Genomic DNA, 20,158 nt, shown 5'->3' with positions numbered 1-20,158 from the left:
CAATAGATACTTATTCTGGGAGTAGAAGAGTCGATTATAAACATTGTTCTCGGAAATAGATACTTATTCTGGGAGTAGAAGAGTCAATTATAATTCTTTTAACATCATATCAAAAGTGGCAGAAATAATGACTGCATTGGTATTCCTCTCATACTGCACAAGTCCTCTTTCACTCTTGGTTATGATTATAACACTAAAAGAAAAAACTGATCACCATTGTTCTCTCATATAGATGAATCTGCTCTCTTATGTGCAGAGATCTTGACTTGTATTGAGTGCATAGAATTATTGACCTCTTTTCTATTTCATTCTATTCATTTGCAGTCTGGCTCTAATACCATGTTAGTTTCCCTAGGATTGCTGCAAATATAATAAGCACTGCCATAATGTTTGGTATGTATTTTCCAAATGGCAGCGACCTCTTATTTAAATTGAGAATAAGCCAATGAAAAGACATGTCCCATTCATGGGACATGTCTATTCGACTTATATATATCAATTAAATCTCATATATAATTATATATAGGTTTATCGGACAGAAGCTACCAAAGATCAACAAGATTATGCTCTTGAAGCAATCACCTTCTTGGCACAAAATTGGGCATATGATTCAAGATTGCTGTTAAGAAGTACATACAAGGTACGGTTATAAAGTTCAGATCTGACGCCAAACAAGTAATCGTTATAAATAATATTGAAGACTTATTAAAGATCCATTAACCAAAAATATGTCATAAAAGAAGTCTTCTGTAATTCCATATCAGAGGTATCTCTTTCAAACTTTTATCTTGCAATTCATATTGCATATCAGAAGAAGGTGGAACATTGATCATTTCTTGCATAGCCAACTTTATAAATCAAAAATAGCAGTGACCTCCATTCATTGGGATAATAACAATATCAGATGCATTACACCCCTTTAAATTCATAAGTCATGATTTGTTATTAAGATTTTTAGATAAAGGAATTCCTTGTAAATTTGGGTTTATTAGACAATTGCTCCCATTTCTCAACTTAGCCAACAAGGGGTCATTACAAAAGCAGGGACCAGAGTTAGTGATTTTTTTCAAAAGGGCCTCCCTGTTCAATTGAAATTCGCAGCTGAGGTGGAAACCCAAGGAGTCAATACTGTCACTCCACCTAGCAAAGAATGTAGTATTGGCTCTCCTGACCAAATCTTTTCAAATTAGTATGCCTAGATTCCTTGGAGCCTCAGATTCGATCATAACACATTTGCTTTGATTGAGAAAATATCTCATAACACATTCAGACAACTAAATTGGAATGAAGGTTTTGGTAGGTAGTTTTGGATACATGACTATAATCCCCCCCCTCGACAAAAGGGTTCAATGGATCAATCTCATGTTGATTCCAATTATTGACACTAGAAAATGTGCCCTAGTTTCTCGGTAACATGTCTCAACCTTATCCCTAACTTTTCAAAGAGGGGAGAAGAACAGTAAGTTCCAAGTTCCTTAATGAAGCAGATGGAACACCCAATCTAACAATATGAGGCTCTCTAACTAGCAGACAAGAGGTGATATCCTACCTTTGGGGGCTTGAATGACATAAATAAGCTAATTGAGGTCAAGACTTCATCTATATATGGTTAGATACTTCAGTAAGCTTGGAGATAAATAAATTGTATACTGGTTAGTGGTTGGTTTACCTCCATCAGATCTAAGTGTATTTTGTTGATTAATCTAGCTATAGGTAATTTTCTAGCCTCCTAATCACCCCAACCATCATCTCTCCACTGACCACAATTCTCTTGGCTTACTAAAAATGGATGCCACAACCTAGGTTCGCCTTCTAGGGCTAAACTAAAGTTGTTTTTGTGTTCTCTAGACTCGGGCGAGCCATAATAGGAAGATAAGTTTCTCAAACCCTAGCTGATGAAGTCTCTAGAAACCCAACATTCCTCTACAAATGTACAACCAATAATGGCAATTGTACGGCCAGCATAATGTAACATAATAACAGCTCCAACCCTCCTCACACTCCTCAATCTGCCAACTAATAATAAACCTCCAGACATATGCAACTATAAAATGAGATGAAATATAGGACAAATCATCATGAAAGCTCCATTATATTTTCTAAATGATAACACCAAATAATCCTCCAGATTGTGTCTTTCAACAATATGGAGAATGTTGCCTGCAAAGGTTTTCGTCCTTACAAACTGAAGAAGAGCAATCTCCTCCAGAACAAATGTAATGTCCCCATTTTAGCTCACCCTGTGTTGTAGTGAGGAGTAGCCTGTCAGTGACCCTCGTAGGCTAAATCAGAGAGATAGAGGGTCTCAGTTGGCAGAACCAGATATCAATCCCCACTCCAGAGGTCAGGGATGTTGAGATGGATCTTCATTTGAACCAGTTTGGCACAGTAACTATTTATAGTAACTGTCTATTTTAGGAAAGTTAGGATTTATATTTATAGCAGGGCACCTAAACAGGTTGGTGGCAGTGTGGAGTTTTAGTATCAATGACAAAGCTTTCATTCAAGGACTTACTACTTATAATAAGTCAATTTTGGCCAGTTGCAATTTTTTAGCAGGGCACTTAGGTGTTTGGCTCAGGAAGTGAGCATTTGGATTTTGAGTTGATTAAAAATTATTAATTAGGTTTCATTTGATTAATAATAACGTTAATGCTTATTATTGAGCGGCAGCACCTAGTGCATTAAATGATTATTTGATAAACTTGAATATTGGTGCCTAGTTTTGGAGAGGAGTATAATTAAATATTATATTTCAAATGTAACAAAGGCAAATGCATCAAAAGAAAATATATTTATAAATCATGTGAAATTTAATGGTGAAGATACTTGATCAATTTCTACTTGGAAAAATATAAAAGCCAAAAGAGGTAGAAATCAATCCATTTCATGCTCCAGATTTTGTTGAGTATGTGAAGAGACATTGTGACAAGGGTCTGCAGAAGTACTTGGCTTGAGGAATTGTGAATTTCTCCAGTTATTGGCACTTTGAATTGGTGAGATATCTGTGGATTCATATCAGAAGCCATGATCGTGCTCCAAGGTGAAAAGATTAGTGTTTAACTCCATAGTTTTTATTCTGAATTGTTGAAAAGGTTAGAATGGCAATAAAAGATGCAGATCACAGCTATTATAGACATGCATTGGAATTAAAGAAGGCAGCCACTAGGTTTTAGAAGTCACATGAGGCAAGAGAAGGTGACATTAGAGCTTGGGAATGCTTATTTTGGGGCTGCAAAAGCCAACAATCCATTCCATGTTGGCGGCTAAGGACAAAATAACATCAGATATCTCTTGCATCCATTTTCTGCCAACCATTAATAGCTGCAAAAATCTCCAAGTTTGATATTGCAAATAATATTATGTTTAAATGCATTTGTTCATCATTGTGAATAAACTTGAATCACAGAAATTTGAGTTTATTGCATTGTATTTACTCATACTTTCAAAAACCAAAAAAAAACATAAAACCCTGAAAAATAGATTTAAAAACACCCATCAAATAATAAAAATACAAACTCTCTAAAGCAATATCCAGCAATGGCATTTGAGAAAGGGGAGAACAAATAGGGGGCAATATCAACTATCAAACTCAGCATATCCTCAAATGAGAGTCACAATCCTCCTTTTATAACTTTCTAGAGCTACTTTGGGGGGGGGGAAATTCCCTCTTTGTTTACTATTTCAGAAAAAAAAAAAAAACACCTTTTTCTTTTGCATTGCTTTTTCGATAGTTTTTCAGAAATAATTTTTTTGGCTTTTTCGCTGCATTTCAGAATTTTTGTGTTCTTTCTTTTCGCCTACCTTATTGCTTTTGCACTTTAATAGAAGTCCGTTTATTTAATCTCCCAATGTAGCATTAAATAATAAAGCCCCATCCATTAAAATAAATCACCTTTAATTTGTAACTAGCCCCTATGCTCCATTCATTAACTAAATTAAAATATCAATACTTTTTTTTAAAAATTTAACATCATTATTTTATTTAAAACCACTAGACTACATATAATGTAGTATTACCCTGGGAGGCATCCCCCCCCACCCTAGCATTAAATAATAAAGCCCCATCCATTAAAATAAATCACCTTTAATTTGTAACTAGCCCCTATGCTCCGTTCATTACCTAAATTAAAATATCAATGCTTTTTTTCAAATTAAACATCATTATTTTATTTAAAACCACTAGACTACATATAATGTAGCATTACCCTGGGAGGCATCCCCCCCCCACCATCCCTAGAAACCCCCATCCTTGTACCTTGGCCATTTTCAAGGCGGGAGGAACGGCTAGGAGATAGCCCCACCCCGACCTGATTTTCTAAAAACTAACAAGGGATGTTCTGGAAACTTGGGGATGTTGCCCAAAATTAGGGGGACAGTTGTACATCCCGAGGACGACTAGGAGCACCTTGGCAATCTTCAGGACAGCAAGGCATCTCCAATGAGATAGGCTTCATCTGCATTTAAACAATCACATTGTCTTTTATAAAATTCTTTCTTTTTTAAAATTTAAGTGGGCCCCTGCGTCCAAGTTTGTCCTATTATGCTTATTATTGTTTGGTAGTTAATTGCTTCTATTTGGGGTCCCTCTAATTAGCATTTGGCAACATTATATTGAGGATAATGAAATTACGAATGTTGCTACATGCTCAAAATTGTGTTGATTTAGGTCCTTTGTGAATGATTTGGTGAATATTGGAGGTGTAGTTTTACGGGTGTAACAGTGTAACAATGTAACCCCAATTTAGATCATTGGTGAATATGTTCTAGAGTGAGAAGGGCATTGGGAGACATATACTTGATCCAATATCTACAACAGCCCTTTCTAGAGTCAATGTCAAACCTGTAACAGTCAACTCCAACACAGTTTCCAGGGTTTTTTATGTTAGTATTTCGTAGGGATGTTTATTTGCACTAATGTGTAAATGATTTTCTACAGCAATTTTAACATTGTGCCAATAATGTGTACACCGATAATTTATATCAGACTTAAATGGTAGGAGTATGCTTCAATTTGGAAGGTCCGTTATTGTTCTTGTTGTTGTTTACAATTAATAAGAGCCATCAGATTTCCACAATCCATCAGTGTTGTGTTATGTTTTCTGGCTTTGATTGTGTGAACATAACACAACATTGACAATTAATTCCAAATTATGTGTATTTTAATTTTGTATGTTATTATACGACATTGCATGCATTTTGACAATGAATTCTAAATTAAGAATGTATATTGAGTGTTGAATTTGACAACTGAAGTGTTGTAACTTGTATGGTAAGGTTTTATGATGTTCAAATGGTGTGTTTTATCTACGCTTTCATATGAATGTAATGTACATATACAAATTTCCCTATATATTGGCTTATTCCCCTAGCCCTCCCCCTCCTCCCTTACCTTGTTTTGTTTGGAGGATAGTGACCACGATCTTTTCACCCACCACCTTAAGTCGCTCCTTCCCCCCCCCATCCTTGTTTTTTCCCTCAAGTGTGCCACTTCCATGTTTGACATCTCCACCTCCATATGGGAAGCCGCCCTTTTCTGCTTTCCTCATTCCATCACCAGACCACTCCCTCCTTGTAGACCTATGGACACTTGTCCTATGAACAAATAGTATGATGGGATTGTAAAGCTCACCATCAAGTTTTGCGAGATGCTTTCGTTCACCACCTCCCCTCCTACTCCAGACTAAAAACCTCTTACCGCAACCTCCTTCATTGCAAGAAATGTTCTCACATCTTCTAATGTAGGGAAGGCCACTGTACCTCTCTCATCGACTCCCCTAAATCCTTCTGGCGCACCCACTTCCCCCCTGTTCCCCCTTCTTACAAGGATACACCATGGTTCCCTAGTCTCCTACACTTCTCTCTATGATATCTCTAGCCAACCCCTCATCCATATCCCTTGCCTCACCTCTTGCCATCTCGGCACCCCTATGAATATCCGAGAGGTTGTTAGGACTCCCAACAATAGTAGAGCAGCTGACGAGGAGGTGTTCCATTCATGGTACTTCAAGCATGGCAAACTCTCCCAAGCTCCTACTTATCCACCATCTTCAACCATGTGGTCCACACTAAGTTTCCCTCGTCTTCGTCACACTACATTCACCTGCTTCACAATCAAGTCTGCTTTTAGATTCCAACAGCTATAAAACCATCGTGGTTACCTATACCTCCAAATTGTATGCCAAAGTTTTATACAATATTCTTTCTAGGGAGTTGGATTTGCAGTGCGTATGTGCAAGAGGTTAAGCGAGTTTCAAACCTAGCTATCAAAAAACAGATCACAATCTGACTCTTTGTACCATTATTAAGGAGGCTCATCATCACTCTTCAAAGGTTTATTGTTGCTTTGTGTACTTTTGCAAGGCCTTTTGACTCAGTCCTCTGGTTGGCCCTATTTCAAAGGCTTTACAACATTGGTATATTTGAGACTCCTCATAGCTATCATGTGACTTTATGAGACTATTCTAGGTTGTCTTAGGACCCCTAGAGGATTCTCGAATTTTATCAAGAGCACCATTGGGGTTAAATAAGGATGCCCCCTATCCCCTACTGTTTTCAAGATTTATATTGATGAGCTTAAGGGGTTTCTTTAGGAGCACTCTTAGAATGGTGATGGTTGCCCACCCCACTTGGTTATACTTTCTATTTTACTCTTTGCTGATGATATAGTGCTTTTATCTTCCTCCCCTAATGGTCTACAAAGACAACTTGATAGTCTTGCGGATTTTTATGACTTATGATAGTTGACAGTCAATTTGGGTAAAAAGAAGGTGGTAGTTTTTAATTGTTTTAAGGCCTTTCATTTACATTTTTCCTTCACAAGCTTGGAGTGGAGATCTCTTCTCCCTATACCTATCTTGGTGTTACATATTATGGCCCCCCTTTCAATTTGAGACTTACCATACAACCTTGAATCAACAAGGGGTTTGCTTCTTTGGCTATCTTGGAGAGAAATTGTTTTTGACACCACTTCCAAGCTAACCCTCATGGACCCTCTCACTAGACTAGGTTGTTCTTTGTGGGTTTGTGGTTTGGGGACCTTCATTCCTTGAGTTTGATTGGGCTTTTGTGCAGCGGTCCCAAATTCTTCTTCTATGACACATTATCAGGTCATTCTTCAAAACATCATTCATGCAAAGTTCAAGGCTTGCCCCTTCAGGCTTAGGGCTATCTTTGATCTTATTTGGTTTTACCATCGACCTTGTAGTTTCGTTGATTCTCATAAGGGACACTGCAAATACCACTACCTCGCTTATTTCCCTCTGAATCAATTGTCGCTTATGTTTCTTCAAGTCACGCCCATGGTTGGTTTGTTAATGCTTTGACCCTTCATGGGTTTGTTGGCAAAGAGATTGATCGTCTCCCCCCTTTCACTATTCTCTTGATGCTCCTTACCATCTCCTCCCATCCAAGGAGTTGAACAAGCATATCAAAATTGACATTTTATCCTCACTGCACAAGTGAACGCCCATAGGGGTCTTTGCCCTAATATGGTGTTCTATGTCGAGCACTTTGTTGGGAGATATTTTGCAAATGACAGTTTATGCCAGTTAGGTTGCAAAATAGGATTACAAACCACAATGTGTGAGACAAAGTCTCTCCTACCTTATAGGGAAGGTCCCCCTTCTCATTGTTCCTTGGATCAACTCAAGGTAAGCAAGAAGTTAAGCAATATTGTAAGGGGTGTTATTGATATTCTTTCTGCTTATTTCAAGAAAGAATCCCCTTGCAGAGCGAGGATGGGCAAGATTTAATCCCTATAACTACATTTCTATCTAAGAGTTGGAAACAATGATACCGATAAACTAAGATCAACTCACAGGCTGATTGAAAGTGTACCAACTTAGATCTATGTCTAGTTTTACTACACTATAAGAATAACTATAAAGCTCACAAAATCCTATACGATTGTTTTAAAGATAAATCTCTACTATTGTGGCTCAAGGACTTCCAGAAGTAGATGATTTCTAAGCTATAATTCTAAAAAATTGCATGAATATAAGACAGTGATACAAACTACAAGTACAACTTCTAGTTTGCATCACAATAATTGCTTCCAGACAACTTTGAATTCAATTGCTTCTTGTACTCATTGTGTTCTAATACACATACAAGATTAATATAAATAAAAGATAGTAAACTCAAATTGCATTCACAGCTATGAATTTAATTCACCACAATTGCTTCCAGCCATAGCTTCGAATTCAATTGCTTCTTTATATTCACTTTTCTTTCAAATTCGTACAACACAATCACAATTATGCTTGTACAAGTTTGGCAAAGCTCTCTTGCATATAAAAAAGATGATATTTACAATGAAAGGCACTCCTTTATATATGCAAAGGAGTGAGAGAAAGAGGAGAAAAAGGTGGGAGAAACTCAACCACCTTGACTAAGTCAAACAAAAAAGAAGATTTATTGGATTACATGATTCAAGGTACGTGTAATCGGCAAATGGATTACATGCAACCTATCTTCTTAATCTACAAAGCTGAAAATACACTTGAAGAAAATATTGAAACTGCTAATTCTAAATGAAATATCCTATACATTATCGGCAAAGGCCTTGCACTTGGTGATGGTATCACAAATAATCACATGATTGGGAGTTCCTGTATTTTGTGTCACTCCATTCACCTTGACAACTGTGGTGTTGTATCTTAGCCTTTGATTCTCTTTGATAAATTGTCAGTTGTCATTTGAGAGCTTGATGTAATCAAGCGTTTTATCATTCCACAGTTGTTTGTGAATTTTCCTTTGTCAGATTCGAATATTCTGGAGTTTCCAGCACTTTGACAACCTTCTCAATGATGTTTGGATGTAAACTCAGAACAACTTTCCCATCAGCTTCTTTATTTGATTTTTAAAAAAAAATTTAATCAAAGTGTTTGTCGCATTCTCGCACGAACTCAGGTTCTAGGGTAGCCATTGGGAAAGTGCAGACCAAGTGAATATTGCTTCTTTTACTCAAAGCACATCTTCTTGATGGGATGTCTCTATTCTTTGAAAAAATTCTGACATTTCTTGACTTGAAGAGTTTTCTGCAACATGAGAATTCCAAAGTGTGAAAACATCTTTCAATGGGATTGAATCCGTGAGGGGTTCAAGATTTAGACAATTGACGGTAGATCCATGGAGAATAAGTATACTAGATATGATTTAGATGCTTTTTGAACACTTAGAAAGGCTGAAAAATTGTTCGAACAGCTTGTATTTTGCGCAATAATGGCCAAATTCAAGTTTCAAAAGGTGGATTGCATGTAGGCAAAATGAGGCTTTTGTTTTGAATGACAAAGAATTCAAGTTGGAAGCATATGGATGTGTGTACGATGAGAGTCTTTATGTTTAAAAATGTGTTATTTAACCAAAATCGGGTTTTGGAGATGCATTTACATGTGGTGAAAAACTCAACATTTTTACTTGGTGTAAATATGTAGTCGAGTTTTGTAAGTATGATTACATAGTTGGGAATATGGAGTTTGGATGTATTTTGAAGATGGATTGAATATGGAAGATGAAAGCATGGAGGATACTTGCATTCTTTTGGTGAAAATTTCAACTTTCCTTCTGAAACAAAGTATATACAAAAAACCAAAAACCAAAATCCAAAAATGAAGAACATTCCTCTTGCTTTGACTCGATTTGATAAGTTTCAGCACTTCAGTCTTGCATGCAAATTCTTTTTTTATTTGAAGAACCTTTGCATTTGCAAGAAATAAGAGTTTTAAAATAATTCGATAACATGGAACAAAAAATCTAGGGCTCCATTCAGACAAATGGAAGACAAAGAGCAAAAGAATGCAAGAAATAAGCAATAAGATCAAGAAATGCAAACATAATCCAAGTCTTACTAGGAGAGAAAGGAGCAAAATTTGGAGCAAGAAGTTAGAATGCAACTCTCTTCTCCAAAATCAGGTTTCGGAAGTGTGTTTGCATGTAAAGATCAAATGCTTTGAAAATTCAAACACTAGCTCCAAATTGTGATTTGTTGATGCAAATGATGTTGCAAATGCCCTCCTAAGTGCAGATCGTACTTCTCCAAGTGATTTGCATGTTTAAGAATGTCTTCACAAGGCAAGTCGTGGTTTGAATGTTGCATTACATCTGCATAGAAAGATGCAAATGCTTACTCCAGTTGCCTTTTCTTTCCAATGCCTTGGCAAATCAGGGTTCCTGAGATGCATTGCAGGTTCAAAATGGAGAATTTTGCTTCAAATCATGGTTTCAAAGCTCTATTTCATGCAATGCTTTTGCATGAAATGCCAAAATTGGGTTTCAATGGGCCCTTTACATGCAACGTTTTTCCTTTAGACTCAAATCAGGGTTTGAATGTCCAAATGCATATTTAAAATATGCATTACAAGTGCATGAAACCCAAGTTTAAGCTGAAAACGTGGTTTGGCAAATGCATTACATGTGATGTATTCCTTCTAAGCTGAAAGCGTGGTTTGGAGAAGGCATTGCATGTAATGCAAATGCATATATTCCAATACCCGGAGCAAAATTGAGGTTTAGGATATGCATTGCATGTTTTAAATGACTTGCATTTGCACAATCAAGCTTCACCAAACTTGGATGACCAAATAGATAGCAATCCTTTGGCAAAGCGGGGTTTGCAATTCCTTTTACATATTTAATATAGCCTCATTCCATGCAAATCGTGTTTGCAAGACTCATTACATGTTTTACTTTGCATGCAACTTAATTTCCAAGGCAAATCATGGTTCTTCAAAGCAAATATATGTTTGCATTTTGCATGCAAAGACCAAAAATGGGGTTTGGAAGATGAAATGCATGTTTTAAATGTGTGAAAACCACTCAGCTAGTTGTTTTGTCAAGAAATAAGTGTTTTAAAAGCCAAAAAAGTGGTTTGGAAGGGCAATTACATGTATCTCATTCAGAAATAACATGTAATTGACTTGCATCACTTAAAGTTTCAATTTAGCACATCTTTTTGATTCACTTAAGTGAATCTCACCTTACAAGGTCCATTACATATTTACACTAACATATTTTACATTTGAAACTTGTGAAATTGGAAATTGCTCTAGTGGAGTGATCCAGAGGCTTGAGTCTGGAGTGTTGGGACGCAAACCTCAACAAGGATTTGGTGATTCAGTATTGGAGTTGGAAGGTACTATTCTCTGTGGCAAGGATCGACATTCTTCATTGCACCATTTATCAGAAGGAAACATCACATTCAGCTAGGTGGCCAGCCTCAAAGGCAGCTCGGGCTTGTATTGTGGGCGTCATTCTTTATTAGCAGCCACATTTTGCAGTTTGGAGATTGTACAAGGGTCAAGCTCTCCATCTTTTGTGATTGTAAACCCTTCTACAGCTAGTATCAGGATCATTGTAGACAGCACCAAATCCATTTGATATATTTATTTCTTTGACTGCAAAAATCTGAATACTATGTCTAATACGATTTGAATCCTTTCCAGATTACTAAATGCTTTCAATGTATGAATGCCACTCATCATTCTTAGTTCGAAGTTATTTGTTATTTTTCATTTACATGAATATATCTTCATAAACACCTAAAAAGTTGAAAACAAGAAAAAAACCAAAAAGAAAATCAGAATTCTTTTAAGTTTATTCAGAGGTACAAAATTCCAATCAAAGAATTGAATTTTGAAAGAAACATCAATTTACAAGGTCACCGGGATTGGGGATCTTTCATAAACCTTAATAACTTTTGACTGACAACTTCGATTAAACCCTAACATATCTCAAAATGAGAGCGAGACCAAAATCAAGAGATTGAAAGAAACAAAAAGGTAAAACAATTCAAACGAACACTCAAAAATGCAAAAAGGACTTTGAAGGCCTCAAAAATCAAGTATAGGCTAACAAATTGAAAAAATAAAAACGACTTTATGAGAGCCTTCAGTAAAAAGACTCACTATATGGATTGAGAATAATTGATTGATCAATCTTTGCCAATCAAAAAGTTTGTTACCTTAGAGAAACATGAATTGAAAAATTTTCGCAATGTTGCCTCCATTTTGTGATGACAAAGTGAAGGACAATGCACTTTTGGAAGTTGTGTGACTGCATCATAATCCAGTGGTCTTATTCATCTCACCACTAGACAAATTCTTTTTGTATCCTTTCGAGTGGGATCCCATCGACTTCATATTGAGACATAACATCACCATGACAAAGAGATGAGGGTTTTCCATTTTTGTAGCATTAGAGAAGTTGAGACAGAGGAACACTTCATTTTCCAATGTCCTATAAACAATAAGATTAGAGGGAGGTTCTACTACTGATCTAGAGGGGCCTAGTGTCTCTCCAATAAATTTCAAGTTGATTGATCAAATATGCATGGACCTCTATCTCCAAAAGGCCACTAAACTTCGAGAACATTCACTCTAGCTTCAACACCCGACTAGTTCGGGGTCTTGTCATCTTATCACCTCCTTCTCCAAATCTCATAAAGCGCATGGTTCCAAGCATCAGCTTGGTCCCCATCCTTCCAATCATTATGGATCCGTGAGACGTCAAAGAAGCTATCTTCAACAACAACATTCCTCTTCTTCTTCCTATTCTAGGAAAACTCAAAGATGCTTTGTGTGCACTTTCAGCCCCTCGACTTACCCTCCTATCTTGGCATTTTCCTTTGTTGTCTTTGTTTCAATTTTGTAGTGAGGTATCAAGGGTTCTTTTTTGACTCCCCCTCCCCCTTCTCTTTTCTGTTGTTTTTCCTTGAGCATTGCTTGGTGTCCCTACTTTGGGCTGGCTTTTGTCTTTTGTTCAATAGTCCCTTTGACCCTTTCTGGTCTTTTGTTTAAAAATAATAAATTTATCCTATCAATTCAATTATTAGTTATTATTATTTTCATTATTAAATTTAATCCCTAAAAAGGAGAGATCATAGTCCCTAACCCCAACTCATTCACCTATGGTAATCAATTAAATAGGCCAAAGGTCCAAACATACCAAATTGATTAGGAAGATAAAATTACATGGAATTGGGTTGAAACGCCAAATAGAGTGAGCAAGAACACGTGTACACACCCATCCGTTCCACATCTTATCCGCCTCCTAGCCATTCGTTTGTGTAACTCTATTCCACCCATTGCACGTCCCATGTCATCAATGACTCCCAAGTAACTCAACTATCTTTTCCATTTTCATCATAATACTCAAGGTTTACCCCACCTCCCTCCCACCCTACATTCAGAAAGTGCCCATTCAAGATGTGGTCGGTTGATGTGATTTTGTGTTCATGCGGAAAAAAGATTATTGTGTTGTTTTTATGAGTTAGATACTAATAGTTTAGCATTTACTAAAAATTGTGCATTCTAGTGGGTTTTAAGTTAGTTGTTGTAGCTTGGAATGCAACTATTGTGTTTAGCATATAACATTTTGTGTATATGTGCTGAGGTAAATTAAATTGCTTCTAATAACAAAGCAAGCTTTGCATTCCAAGTTTACTCAAAGTTAGAAATGGTGTTTTGTATGTTATTATTCAATTCAATTTATTGAAGTTATTGTGTCCTTATGTTTTAACCAATCCTAGTCTATGTTTACTTACACTGCTCAATCTCTAGCTTTCATTGAAGTAGTGTTATTATTGTAAGTTTAAATTTTAGTCAAAAAACATAGAAAATTTATCCTTAAGTCAATCCAAAAGGATGTAGTTTTAGTTTTGTTTGCCATGCACGAAACACCTCAAATACACAAATTGTAAGTACCAAGGACATACTCCTCAAATTATGATTTTAGCTTCTTTTTTTTGTTCAAGGGCACGTCTTCTTATTTAAAAAACGGTTATACCATGCATATATATTCCCATTTTTTTTTAATCAGTAGCTTGTGGAATATGGACCCACTCCCACATAGAAAAACATATAAACCAAAAACAAAGAAAGCGTCAAACCCAAAATTGGGGAGTAAAAAAGATGAGTGAAAACACAAAAAGATACACCTACAAAAGACCAACTCAACCACTCAAGAGATAAGATAAGATAAGATAATGATATTAATGTCCAACAAAAGACCAAAAAGAGGTCTATGGGACTAAAAGATTACAACAAAGCAGGGCTGAAGCCAGCAGGAACACACAAAGGTGTCCGAAGAAAAGCAACAACAACAAACATATACAAGCAACAGAAAGCACTAGGAGTCTTTCTTGGGTGAGAAGAAATCAGTCATAGAATGATACACGTGTCAATGCGTAGAGGTACTACACTGTCTCCTACCTGTCCTAGAGGAGTGTCGTTGGTGCCTATAAGCAGAATGGGATCTGACGCATCTAGAAAGATCACTAGGCCGAATAGAGCTAGAGGGCCTTTTCACACCACGCAAGGGGGATAAAGGTGTAAAAAGACAGTAATGAGCTGAGTAGATGAGTGTTGGTGTGGAAGTAGAGTCTGAATCATGTTATCCCGGAGCATAGTGGCCTCACGCAGATACAGTGCAAGGCATCTCTGATCATAATAGCTGAAGAAATCATAGAGAGAGATCATCTCAAACAAACTATGCAAAAATTCAAGATATCAACCTTTCTTTTGTTTTTGTTTGCTCATGGTAAAGAGTGCTTACATTGTCTACTAAGTGCCATCATCTATCGAATCCAAAGGCTTTCAACTTTAGTTTTTCAGCATCAGATCACCTTCTACTATTCTTGCCCCTCTTTAAAAAGTTTGATTTGAATCATTGATTGTAATGTAGTATATGGAATGAACATATAGCAAGCCAAGACATCTACATGATCCAAGATCTTCTGCTAAAGCCAACCAAAGCTCTGCATCATTAGAGGCCAAAGTATTATTTGTTGATCTATGGAAAAATTATCTTGCCGATCAAAAGCATTGGTGGCCACATGAATGGGAGGGGTTAAGCTTGAGATTAAGGGCATAAAGGCTATTGAAAAAATTTGGTTGGTACCAAACAACCTTCTGCTATAGTTGGTTATACCTGAATTAACACTTTAGAAGCTCCTAATAATTTATGTATTGCGCCCAAATGCCCAAAGATGAACTTATTTTGAACATGTGATGAAGTGACCTAGAAATATCAACCATGGCACGAACTTGAAGCCATCTTGAACTATGACAAAAGTGTCGATGTGATTGATCAAGGATTCAATGAGTCCCGTATTTTGCATAACCATAGGCAAATTTTATAGATGCAGTCATTGGGAATAAAAAGAACTCTAGCATTTGCAAGATTGGAAAAGAAGACCAAGGAGTCATAAATAAACCAAATCTACCATAAAACTAAGGTCCTTTATCCAGAAAATACCTATTTTTGTTTAAATTAAGAAAGGTGACAAGAAAAAAAACGTGGTCCATGAGCTCCACCATAGGAAATTACTCTTGCAATAGGCTAAGAAATCATTCATTGAAGGCTTCCTCCCAGCAGTTTTGAAAACCAATGCTAATGACTGGATATCTGAAGATACTTTCGTTATGCACTCGTCTAAAATGTGGAAATCCATAGGCTCAAAGACCAAATCCACTGTGTTGTCCAGAAACATGGAGTTAGGGAAATGCTCTCTCCAAACAACATAGGGGAAGTCGATCCCTATGGAAAGTCTTCCAAAACAATTATCCTTGTAGAAATCACTACAAGCACGAAAAGGATTAGAAGCATTCTTCCAAAGTCTGTAATTCTTCTTTACATGCTCCATTGTCTCCATGTGGGAGGAAGCAAATGAATGGCGTCCCTAATCGAAGAAACCATTACACCAACAATGCTCAACACAAGGGGATCAAACCACCAACCCCTAGACTCTACCCTAGCAAACAATCCCTTTTGAGGCATGCTCTGAAGGAACCTTCCCATTGTCGAAACTCTCGGCCCCTGCCTTTGCTGCACTTCAAACTCTTACCTTGGCCTCCTAACACACTCTCACTGCCCTTCGCACACCACATCATCCTCAACACACTCACTCTTGCCATTTCCCATCTATTCCCTACATACACTCACTCTCACCTGGACTCCATTCTTTTCCTTTAGCTCTATCATCCGTATGATGGATCATAGAATGTGACCCGAAACGCTGATGCAAAAAAAGGAACACAATCTGCCCAGAAAACACAGCAAACATTGTAATGGATTGTGGAAAACTACTATCTTCTAAGAATTAAAATGCTAATAGGTATGAAAAAGTAGTGATACATACCTCTAAGATATCTAGCTCTATAAAATTCACTGTACTAGAATACATTTAGAAAGTAAAAATCCTATAAACAGTCAAATTAAAGACAGGAAAACAGCGAAAGTTTTCTTCCCTATGAAATGTATTTTTGAATGTTAATATGCTTTACATAATAGACAAGACATTTTTACCTGGATAAGCAGCTCGGTTTTCAACCTTCTACTTGCTTCATGTTCACTGCGTCCTTCACCACGCTGGCTAATTATGGCATCAATTTCATCCAAGAAAATTGTTGATGGTGCATGATGCCTTGCAACCTCAAAAAGCACTTTAACAAGTTTTTCTGAGTCCCCTGCAATTAATACAGAAGTAACTAATAAGACATTGTATTATCCAGAAACCATTTGGAAGCCTACAAGTTTATATAATTCTAATCTAACAAATAATCTCTTGTTTGGTTTTGTTCATACACATCTGCTATACTTGGAAACCACATAGTAGAACTTTGTAGTTATAAAGAAAAGAACTATGGATGATTGGTTGGGAGTAACTCATGAATGATTAGAATTAAAAAGTCAATTAAAGCACCAGTCTACAGAATAATTCCCAACAACAATAAAAAGCTCTGAATAACTGAAAAAATACAGGTTCTCCAAGTGCAAGATGTATTAGTGTAATGTCCCTTCTTTAGAGACATCTAGAAATCCTGTTAATAACTTATATTTACACAATTGATGTTTACGATTTAATAAGGTAGTAGAGATATTCCCCCAGTATCCCTTAATTTCCTCTAATCAATATATGAAAAGTGATTACAACTGGTAGTGAACTTAATAGTAAGAGACTTCTTTCCTTCAAGTCTTCAATTATCACTGTGAATCACTACTTACGAAGGTTCAAATTATGCAATTGATAGGATAGATATCAGGATAATGATTTATTATATAAAGAGCAATACTTAGAGGATATTGATCACTGCAATATCTGATATGTCTGATAACACTTATGGACGTTGATCTTAATATTCATGTTAAAGACATTAGCTTTCTTTGATTTGACAATGGATAGTGTGCTATATTATGTTCCTATCACTGATGGTGATGAATGGTACTTCTTATCCAACTTTACAATCTTGCAAATAGCAATTAGATTGCTATCTCTGATTTCAATCCTTAAATATATGTAATGGAGGTGAATGTAATATTGCTTATAACGATATGTTGTTATATGTTCTTGCAACAATGACCATGACGCTGTGTCTAATCTTGGCAATATACGCTCGCAGCAATAGTGCTGTCTCTGATATTCCCTTTCCTGTTTTTCCTCCGAGTCAGATGTTTTGCTTCTTTTCTCAGACACTGCTCCAGGTGTATTACCTCTGATTGCGGCTGTCTAAATTTTGCTTCCCTTATATTTTGCTGACAATGTGTAATGACCTCAATTACCGTCTCTGATGATTGGGCTTCCTGCTAGTCAACAGAATTATTTTGGCTCTGCTGTGTTAGTAGTTGGTACTCGGATGTGGTGGAATCGATGTCTTCTTCACCTACGTAGGAGCAACTTCATCGGTCTACTTTCCCTGCTACCTGTCCTCCTATCTTCTTCTCCTCCCTTTTCTTTGTTCCTCCCTTTTCTTCTATTTGGTCCCTGTCAGCACGATATATGTATGCGCGATCCATGAACAGGTGCGTCTGTTGATAAAGTTTGTAATGGTTCCTATCATAGTTATCATGAGAGTGTTTGTTTATTTTTATTTTTATTATTATTATTATTATTGTTCAGAAGATTATATTTTAATTTATTATTTAAATATTATATTAAAAAGAAGAATAGGTTTTACATTGTTAATTAAATATTGCAATAAATATTTAAAGGATTATATTTAAATTGTTAATTTTATTGTAATCATTACGACATCCTAATATTTAATACATTTTGAAATGTTAAGCCATAACATGATTTTAGTATTTATTTACTTTATGTCAATTATGATTATAATTAGTTCCAATGTCAATTAATAATTTGTTGTAATTTGTTCATTTTACTATGTTTAATCATTTGTCTATTGTTATCTTCGTTACTGTGTAATTATCAATTTATTATTAAACTCTATTTGGGTGGGGATATTACAGTCCGCCTTCCCAAAATTGCTTGTCCTCAAGCAATTCAATATTCATTGCTTGTGATTTGATCGATGCCCCCTGAAACAGTGATTTCACCTTGACTAGAATGATAATATTTAGCAACAACTTATGAAAATATTTCATCTTGAAATTAGCACAAATTTATAATTATAAACATGTTAGAGCTAAAAAAATTGAATACTAAATTAAAATACTCCGAACAATTCAATAACACTTATCTGGATGTGTTGTAACATATTTGTACTCTCGATTGTGTATTAACTTGATGATTAATCCTTGTAATTTTTGGTAGGGATTTTATCTCTTCCGAAATCTTAAGGATACTTCTTCCAATCTGCATTCATAATCCTCAGGGGAGACTTTATCTCACCTTACTATGGATATCCCTTTAGGATAATCCCTTTTTATAATCTCTTAGGAGAGACTTTATCTCGTCCTAAGCCCCTATGGATATCCCTTTAGGAGTATCCGTCTCTATTTAATCCTTAGGAGAGACTTTATCTCGTCCTAGGCCTCTCTGATTATGCCTTTAGGATGTACTCATCTTTATGATCCCTAGGAGAGACTTTATCTCATCCGAGGTCACTAGGGATATTCCTTTAGAATTATCCCTCTCTATTTAATCCTTAGGAGAGACTTTATCTCGTCCTAAGGCCTCTATGGGTATCCCTTTAGGATTACCCATCTCTATAATCCTTGGGAGAGACTTTATCTCTCCCTAAGGCCTCTATGGATATCCCTTTAGGATAATCCCTCTTATAATCCTTAGGAGAGATTTTATCTCATCCTAAAGCTTCCAGAAGTGCATGATCTTTACTACTGAATATTTGTATTCATATGTTTATTACAAATTCTAATAATCAATTAGTTGTTTTTACTTGTCAATCCAAAAGAAACATGTATGAATACTAAGTAAGAGTCAATAATTTTTTATCCCTTATTCTCTAATATTGATTACTAATTCCATTCTCTAATTCATGCATCAAGTGGAATTTCTTCAAAAGACCATTGCTTTTCTCCTTCATTTGGTGCTTGGATACTATTCAAATTTCCCGGATCATGTCTTGCTTTCTTATGTGATTCTTCTATTTCTCTCTCAGATGTTGCTTTTATTCTATTAATTTGATTCCTTTTTCTACACTTGTGACTTGATGCCCATGGTTCTCTACACCTAAAGCATAAGCCTTTCTTCATTACGTCCTCTTTTTGCTTGAGAGCATCGTTCCCTTGGCATCGGTGCCCAACAATCCACGGTCCTTTGCAAAAATAACATTCCTTTTCTTTATGATCGCTTCTTGAGTTATTATCTCTATGTTCTATCTTTGCTGAAGAATTCTTAGATCTTTCCTTTGAAGGATTTGATTCTACCATTTTTGCTTTCCTAATGGCTTCTCCCAAGTTTTGTGGTTCATGTGGTTTAATAGAGTGCCTGGTGGAGTCTTTCAATCCTTCTATAAATATATGAGTAAGTCTCTTTTGGGAAAGGTCTGGAACCATAACTGATAATTCCTAGAATTTGCGAGCATAGTCTTCCACTGTTCCAGTTTGTCTAAGTTAAGTTAGTTCTTGGAAATACCATTCAATGTCCTTATCATCAAATTTATTCATGAGCTTTTGGGAGAATTCTTCATAGGATTTTACATCTTTATGTCCCAATGAGATATGCCCATGGGTCCACCAATCATGTGCTGCTCCCTCTAGATGCACTGTAGCAAATTGCAATGCATCTTCTTCCGTCATGGGGTTTAGAATAAAAAATGTGTTTAATTTTTCTAACCATTGGCGCGGTGTAATCTTCTCTGAGCCATCAAAATGTGGAAGCTTAATTTTGTTAATTTTATGTTTGAGTTCTTCATTTACCGTCCTTCTAGACGTCTCCCTTCGTTTATCCTCACAAAAT

At 36.2% G+C, this 20,158-nt stretch overlaps 1 protein-coding gene across 3 annotated transcripts in view; it reads right to left on the bottom strand.

The window, feature by feature from the left end:
- CCP1 (P-loop containing nucleoside triphosphate hydrolases superfamily protein) overlaps positions 1–20,158 on the bottom strand; it is a 130,573-nt gene that overhangs the window by 24,081 nt on the left and 86,334 nt on the right. For all 3 annotated transcript variants that reach the window (XM_089822987.1, XM_089822986.1, XM_089822988.1), the window contains exon 8: positions 16,306–16,466. In XM_089822987.1, the coding sequence (XP_089679113.1) occupies positions 16,306–16,466 (161 nt within the window). The remainder of the gene's footprint in view (positions 1–16,305; positions 16,467–20,158) is intronic.

Source organism: Cupressus sempervirens, chromosome 3 (assembly GCF_028749045.1).
Source record: "Cupressus sempervirens isolate cs-2001-9-10 chromosome 3, ASM2874904v1, whole genome shotgun sequence".
Classification (NCBI taxonomy): Eukaryota; Viridiplantae; Streptophyta; class Pinopsida; order Cupressales; family Cupressaceae; genus Cupressus; species Cupressus sempervirens.
Note: the sequence above shows the minus strand (reverse complement) of the source record. Positions and strands in the feature narration are given on the sequence as shown.